This window comes from Ischnura elegans, chromosome 13 (genome assembly GCF_921293095.1).
Source record: "Ischnura elegans chromosome 13, ioIscEleg1.1, whole genome shotgun sequence".
Taxonomy (NCBI): Eukaryota; Metazoa; Arthropoda; class Insecta; order Odonata; family Coenagrionidae; genus Ischnura; species Ischnura elegans.
In genome coordinates, this window is record NC_060258.1 from 16,502,406 (window position 1) to 16,511,067 (window position 8,662).

Consider the following 8,662-nt stretch of genomic DNA (forward strand, 5'->3'; position numbering starts at 1 on the left):
TTGTTTGAATAGTTAGTCGTTATTTGAGTAAGGAAATTTAGTGATGCAAAAAAACATCGCCTTTCGTCTGGATTTATGCTTACGTTTATCGGATAGATGTTTATCTGTCGCCGCACCACTCCTGTTCCTGTATATCTGTTCGCAACAGGTATATTGGCTATTATTTGCTCCACCTCCGGTAAAGCGACAATTCGCTATAGCGAGTGTTTATTAGTGCACCGTGGGGTGTCGTTATATCGAGGTTGCCTTGTATTTATTTTTTGTAATGTGTATGACGAAGGTTCAGATATTTCCAATGTGCATTGTATGTCTTTGTCCCAAGGTTGCGAGACGATCCTTTGAGCAGAGTACTGTCGTCTCGTCACCAAATTTGTCGAAGGCAAGGGTTCCCGCTCATAAATTTGGGCCATCGGTCGTCGAGGCATATGCAGTCAGCGTCTCATCGACCAGTCATAAACGTCTAAATGTTCTGGACATATGGTCATTGTCTCGCTGACGAAGATGAGTTGCTCATTTCCTAGGGTGGGTGGAGTGAAGCCACCCTTCCCCTGGTCTTGGAGGTGTTGACCTGTGCCCTGACGACACGAGCACGGGAATTTGGGGGAGTCTGTGGGTAGACACGAGAGCGACGGGGTGTGCCTGCACGTCGCAGTTACATTTGTAAAATCACCTCCAACCTCAGTCATAAAACTTATCTGTGATCTGATTCGCGTGGTTTTCAATTCTTTGGTGCCCTAAACCCGATTCCGGGAGACGCAGCCACTCAAGTCTCTCACCTTGATCGTGTCGATCACGACATTTTTGATCGCAAGGCAAATAAATATTATCTTATCTTGAGTTCAGCATTCTTTCGGGCTGCATCCGCGTCCGTTGTCGAAGAACCACAACAGTTTCGCTGGCTCTCCTGCCAGCGTCCTCAGGTGAAGGATGAAGTGAAGCTTTTAGTCCTCTCTTATATAGGCAATTTTTTGGCGCCAATTCGGTGGATTTCTTTCGACCAATCAGGGAACGTCCTCGTATTTGCGTCGAATATACCTTTTCCACGCGCTGTGCAAAGGATAGCCATCCTCCCTGTTAAAGTTCGCTGGTCTTTTGACTATCTCAATGGCCTCTCTTATTATTCTCGGGAAGTACTCGGCCTCTCTTATTATTCTCGGGAAGATGCCACCAGGCCGGATCCGAAGGCTTATGTCACCATCCCCTTCATCGCAGGGACGTCTGAGAAAATCGCGAGAGTATTGAGGAAGCATGATGTAGTGACCAGGTTCAACTGCATCACTAAGATAGCTGACATCCTACCCGGGCCCAAGGACAGAATTTCACCACTACTCTCCGAAGGCGTGTACCAAGTGCCATGCTCTTGCGGTAAATGGTACATTGGTGAAACATGCAGAGCGCTGAACACCCGTATGAGCGAACACCGAAGAGCGACCAAAAACAAACAGTTCAAAGCCTCTGCCATCGCGGAGCACGCCTGGAGTGAATCCGGACATTCAATTCTATTTGACGACGCCAAAATAATTGCGAGAGAAGACAAGTACTTCCCGAGAATAATAAGAGAGGCCATTGAGATAGTCAAAAGACCAGCGAACTTTAACAGGGAGGATGGCTATCCTTTGCACAGCGCGTGGAAAAGGTATATTCGACGCAAATACGAGGACGTTCCCTGATTGGTCGAAAGAAATCCACCGAATTGGCGCCAAAAAATTGCCTATATAAGAGAGGACTAAAAGCTCCACTTCATCCTTCACCTGAGGACGCTGGCAGGAGAGCCGGCGAAACTGTTGTGGTTCTTCGACAACGGACGCGGATGCAGCCCGAAAGAATGCTGAACTCAAGTAATCACCGCGGAAACCTGCGTACGAACATTATCTTATCTTATCTTTGTATCAAGTAATCTGAGTGTTTTTTTCATTACACCCTCCACATAAGCTTCTCAATAGGCACTAGAGAGCTGTGGGTACCCCATAAGCTCAGGGCTCTCGGCAATCGCCACCCAGCCGACCTCGCCAGACCGTAACTGTTCTTACCTGTGGGTACAACGCCCTCTCGTGCTCAGCCTCCAAGTCCTCCTTGCGCACTCGGCGGATTTCAACCTACATTCGGAGAAAGAGAGGAAAATATAAATGCAAAGCATACAAGCTTTATGCATACATAACATAAGATTGAAAATCAGGAAGATTGATAAATATGCGTAAAAATTTTCAAATCTCATGTTATCCATCTAATCACAGCCATCATGCACTTGTTCTTCTTACATGATGTCACTTGATTATTTTAGACTTTTTTTGTGAAGTAATTACTTGTTGTAGATTTAGTTTTGATTAATTGTTTCAGTCGTTACTGAATCCTTCATTTGATCAGCTATGTAAAATGGTGTTATCCGATGGAATAAATTAACACATATATTAGATTGCATAAGTGTTACTTGGTTACACATTAGTTTGGTCAAGCACAGCTGAATGGTCACAATTTTGTCAAAATGCAACCAAAGTTATAAATTTATGTACAATATACACTGTGATATCACTTAGCCCTTACAAGACTGTGGTGTTCTCTCCTTAGTACATATGTATAACTGCTGTACTGAGCTCCAAGAGACTCTTCCGTCCCCTCTGCAAGGAGCATTTATGTTAGACATTCGTTAAGAAGGGTATCGCGGATATTCACGCACTCTCACCACCAACCTTTTTCGACCCTTCCTATAAGCAGGGACTCCGCAATATCTCGGACTCCGAGGGTAGTTGTCCTCCCTCCTTTCAGGGTTTATAATATGAATTAGCCATATGTATAACTGACGAATATTTCTCGGGTTTGCAGCCAGGTTAATGCTTTTATACAAGCCTACGTTTTGGGAGACGACTTGCCTCCCATCCTCAAAGCCTTGATACTTTATCGAAGTCCAATTTCACACTGAACTGGATCGACCGTTTACCGAGGACAACAATGCGGCTCAGGTGTCGTCCGATTGGCTGTAGGTCTTTTGAAATCCTTCGCGTTCAACCCTTATGTTTTTTCAGTGTGAAATCGGACTTCCATAAAGTAACACAGCCTTGAGGATGGAAGACAAGTCGTCTCCCAAAACGTCGGCTTGTATAAAAGCATTAACCTGGCTGCAAAACCGAGAAATATTCGTCCGAAGCATTCACCAGGATAAATTAAAATCGTTTATATGGATATCTGTTGCCTGCACGTAAATTGCAGACTTCGAATTTGAATTCCTCGTTTTATTCTGAGAATTGTAAAATTTGGAACAAAGTTCTACCATCAATATTAGTGTATTTAATGCATCAACAATTTCCATGTCGATGTTTATACTGAAATTGAGATATAGGTTAACATTTATCGTAGAGTTTCGTTTAAAAATTGTAAAAGCTGCTCAAAAGACAAAGATTTCAATTGTTAGTTTATATTTATTGAGAAAGGAACAAGTATTTATTTCGCAAACTGACTGAATGAACAGTTAGATGACCAAAAAGAGGGGTAATATAAGACGAGGGGTCCGGGTACCTGCTCCCAGATTTCGAGGGTACTGCTTCGAGTCCCGCTTTGCTGGGTTCCGAAACTAAGACTTTGCATTCCTTTGACCGTCGTTAAAGGCTGAGAGCAAGGAAACGCATATTTTTGGCATTTGATCGCATGCGTAGAAAATTCTCCGACGAAAATTTGCTGCTTTTGTCTCCCGGTTTTGAGAAACGTCACGCCACACAATTTCGTCATTCGTAGCGAAAAGGTTAATACAGTAAAACCTCTTCAAATCGTAATGGAGGGGACCAAAATTTGGGCAATTCAATGCATGGAGGTTCACTATAGATAGGTTTTAGTGATAGGCACCATTTTTTCATATCCTTTGGAAATGAAAGGTACTATCGTCTTTCAAACCATTATATTTATGTGTTTAAACACACATGCATGCATCAGTGAACATATATTTATTATTTAATAATTAGAGAAAGCGAACGCTATCGCGTGATTTTACCATGATTCGAGAGAAATGATGTGATCTCTCTAAATTCAACAGTCACTTAAAATGATTAGGATAGATGGATACCTTTTTTCTTATTTACTGTTAGGTATGCTCTCATATTGAACAAAATGGCCACAACTAATGATTAACATGAAAATTACTGTATAATACGGTATATAAGAAAAAAAAAGAGTGAAAAATTTATTGCTGAAAATGTCATTCCACGTACGTAATCGCAGCTGCAATTAATGGTCTATTGTTGTCTCGGTACAATTTGCGGAGGTAGTTAGGCCGTCTCGGGGGTATCTCCTTGGTATGATAAGTAGAGGTTTTATTATATAAAGAGGTTCACTACAAAGAGGTTTGCCAATAAATTTACATATAAATCAGACGGGACCGTAGGGGTGGTAAGATGTATGGAGGTTTATGATGTAAAGAGGTTCACTACATAGAGGTTTTACTGTATATTGTGTGATAGTATCGTTAATAACAATATTCTTGTATACCGATTGTTTTATATCACTTTAGTTAGATCTATACTCGAATACTGTTCATTGGTTTGGAATCCATACTACTTGAAATGTGAATCTGCTATTGAAAGGGTCCAGAATAAATTTTTAAGACTGGTTGCTTTTAGATTTAGGATTGATAGAAAGAGTGGATCATACAATGAATTGTTAAATTTACTTAATCTCAATACACTTCATAACAGGAGAAAACAATTGGGTTTAATGTTCCTACATGCTTTATTAAATAACTAAGTCCAATGTGCTGATTTGTTCGGTATTATTGATATAAGTGTTCCTGCATTGCACACAAGATCTCAGAATTCATTCTCTCTCCCATATAGTACACCCATGTCTCGTATTGCGCAATTTCGATTAGCGCAATTTCGATATAGCGAAAAGTCGTTCCTCAGGGAAACATTGCAACGCAGTGTAGCCTAATCAAAAATCTTAAACTCTCTCGTGATAAAACGTGAACTTGCGCTAGATACACACGAAATTTCTATCATTTTACGCATATTAATATTATTACTTGCCTCAAATCTTCTTTTTTGTTTATATATTAATCGAAATCCATTGCTGTGCAATGGCCAAAAGTAATACTCGTCATTGGGTCCAGATAGCCGGCCTACCGAAGTAATTTATCTCGTCTCCTTAACAGAATGAGTTAATTTAGATCGTTAATTAAGCGTGGGGCTAGTGGAAATGAGTTTTTTTAAGCAATACTGGTTGAGACGTAATTTTTGTCGTCATAGGTTATCGGGCGATTGACTTCCAGGTAGAGAGTCTACGCTAAAGCCTTCAAGGTCATCGGTATTCACGGGGGAGAAATGGAGCGGTGGCCGAGTTGCGCATGAATAGCATCAACATATAAGAGGGTCCGCTGTAGAGTCTCAAACACAATAGCTTCGTTCCCTCCCCGCAGTCGTAGGCCCTCTGCGTCTCAAGAATACAGTTCAGCAGTAGAAGGTGATGTCGATAGAGCCATACGTCAGAGTAAAAACCAAGAGAATATGGCAAAAAATAGGAATGCGTATAGAAAAAATCAAGAATTTATCAAGAAAAACTGTAAACCTAGAAGAGGAATTGAAAGAGGTCAATTGCTTTAAAAATGGAGAACGTCAAAGCGATATTGTGCGGAAGTTTAAACGCACGATGCCTTATTCTGACTTAAGACAAAGTTAAAACATCAGTGACCTCAGCCGCACCAACTTTAACCAAGCGGTCTACACATACGGAAAGTTCATAGTGAATCAGTACAAAAAGACAAGAGTGGTAATCGCTCCGGTTGGTTCCAGAATTTAAACGGGAAGCAGGTATTTTCAGTGTGGCGATATCAGGTGAATCTGCAAGTGTTGATAGCGCAGTCACTGCAACATTTTCTGATGAACTGCAAGCTGTGATTGAAAGCGGCTCCTTTCCCCCTCAACCAGTTTTTAGTGTTGACGAGACGATATTGTTTAGGAAAAGAATGCAATCTCTTCATTCATTTTCAGGGAAGGAAAACCTGGGTCAGGTTTCAAGGCATTTAAAGACTGTTTCACGTAGCTGCTAATGACTCGGAGGACTTCAAATTAAAATGATTTATCATTCTTAAACTCCGCTAGCTATGAAATGGCATTCAAAGTAGCATTTGCCTGTCATTTCGATGAGCGACAAAAGGGCCTGGGTGACACAATAGATGTTTTTAGACTGGTTTGAAAAATCGTCAACTGCCGGCAATGCATTACGATCCCCTGAGATAGCAGATGTTAGCCCACCCGCACGACAGGAGGGAATTTCAAAGCACGTAAGAATTTTTTTTAACGTGAATAAAAGTCTTCAAATGCGTGCATACTATCTTTAAAGATGTTTTAAACTATAAACATTTATACAATTAATGTTTTCTAAGGCTATTTATGGGAATATATATGTTTTAGAGGAAATTCAATACCCAAGACCTATGCTACCAGGAACGCATCCCTATCTTCTCAATGTAAAAACGCTCTCGTATAACGCAAATTCGTATAGCGCAAAGACCCCAAGGAACGCATCCCTTGCGCTATACGAGACATGGGTGTAGTTGCAATTACATATTTTATTTACCAATGTACAGGATAGTAAGAGATTTTAATGGTGAATGCTCGGGTGTTGATCTCTTTCATCAGTCAAAGTTTTCATTTAGAAGTTCCTTGCAGACCCATTTTTTATTGCCTACTATTGACTAGTCTGTGTCATTCCTTCGTATGGGCTTCTGTATGTATGTAGCGATGGTTTATTGTCGGTTGACTTTTGACTATCTGTTTTAATTTTGTAATGCATTTATCCTGTTTTACTCTTGTACGCTTTTTGATATTATGTAAATTTTTCGTACCGATATTGTGAAATTTTGTATTTTAATTTGTAATTTGTAAAAGGGCTTGAGCCTGTAAAATTATTATTATTATTATATAATATGTATTAGTATCATTAATATAATGTGTATTAGTATCGTTAATATATTGTGTAAAAGTATCGCTAATATAATGTGTAATTGTATACAATGTCTCACTTCCTCAGGGCACATACTTGGTCGTTGATGGCATGCTTCCCGTCAATGAGGAAACGGCTCTCAAAAGCAACTTTGGAGTCAATGCACTGAATCTTGAAGAGACGGAATTCTCTTAGTTTCTCAAAGCATCTTGCACAGACTAACCAAGGCAGTCCACGAAGTTTCATTACCTGTGGAAGACAAACACAATGCATGAGTATCCAGACATTATTTCAACTCCAAACTTCCCACTATAGTGACTATGTGGTGTAACCTTCATTAAGAGGGTGCCTAAAGTTATCAATGACTATCTGTTGAAGACTGAATTACAAAAAATAAAGTGGACTTTGACATAAAAAACGTAGAAAAAACATGATGACATCAACTACGAAGCAACCTAAAAAGTAGACTTAAGTAATCATACCTAAAAAAATGTCACGAGCAGTATTTGAATTTACAACACTACGTTCATATCGATGAGGTAGGCTCCCACTTAAAATGAAGAATATATTAGTGAGGCAGGATGGAGCATGGCTTTTAAATAGATCGTAGCGAATGATACAAGTCACGTCAAATTTAATGACACGTAAATTTCATACATCCACCGATAAATGCCGACAAATTCATTTGTTCACACATCCCAAAAAGCTATTACGGCTGCTACTTTAATTTGTAGCAATTGTCTCATTAGACATGCCATTTCAGTCACGAATACAAGCAAAGAGGAAAATTTTTGAAAAAAGTTAATACATGCTCACATTTAAGCGTGTGACGAAACATTCGTATCACCTATATTACGTAAAAAGTAATCTCGCCGAGGACGAGGACTCGTTAAGTACCACGGAATGTACGAAAAAGTGTTCACCCACGGCACCTCTCGCCCCAACGAGCCAAAAGAAAAATGTTATAACTCTTACCGTTTCAGTGACTGAGTCTACTAACTTACTTTAAAATGAAGTAAATCTTCGATAACTTCGCTGATAACAAAGCCATGATCGTAGCTCTCTTCGAATATATCCATTAATGACGCACTCTCACAAAGGCATAGTCTGCACAGTATGTATTTGAAAGTCGACTCCATTTTTGCAGTTCACAAATAAGACATTCATTGATTTAATCAAAGCAAAATTGTTCTAATAAGCAGTGCATACATAAATCGTGACTAGACTACAGGAACCCAAGTTAGAGCCAAATTCACTTCATGCATCGTACCAACCTGTAAATGATGAACGTGAAGCTTCAGGTTTTTTAAGACAGAGCATCAACATTTGAAATTTTAAATTATAGACCAAATTATATTTAACAGTTTGAAATCTATCATAACATTGAAATAAAAGTATATCTCAATTACATAGTACACACAGGTTGCAAGGAATTCAAATACAAATACCTGCGGGCTTGCTTATAGCCCCTGTTACAATCCGGCCGTAACAAGATTGGTACTAAGGCGGTTTTTCAAATAGATTTAACTGGGTACCTTAATGTCTCTCATTTTATTAGCATCTTTATTTTATTTTCACTCACATAAGTCAATTAAAATATTAGCAGTATCTAAAGACGTTACAAGTAGGCCATTTTGAGGAAATTTATGGAAATTAATCTTATAAAACGATAAATTCCATCCCAATCGAGTACCTACATATGTATGCAATACTGTATTCGATTTTTCATGTTGAAGAG

At 39.5% G+C, this 8,662-nt stretch overlaps 1 protein-coding gene across 1 annotated transcript in view; it reads right to left on the reverse strand.

Annotated features, from left to right (window-relative positions):
* Positions 1 to 8,174, reverse strand: part of LOC124170275 (zinc finger protein 436-like) — a 63,113-nt gene extending 54,939 nt beyond the window's left edge. Inside the window, exons 1-3 of the mRNA XM_046548987.1 lie at positions 7,929 to 8,174; positions 7,021 to 7,173; positions 2,031 to 2,096 (exon numbers count right to left, since the gene is read on the reverse strand). Coding sequence (XP_046404943.1) covers positions 2,031 to 2,096; positions 7,021 to 7,173; positions 7,929 to 8,063 — 354 coding nt within the window. The 5' untranslated portion in view covers positions 8,064 to 8,174. The remainder of the gene's footprint in view (positions 1 to 2,030; positions 2,097 to 7,020; positions 7,174 to 7,928) is intronic.
* Between the last annotated feature and the right edge of the window lie 488 nt (positions 8,175 to 8,662).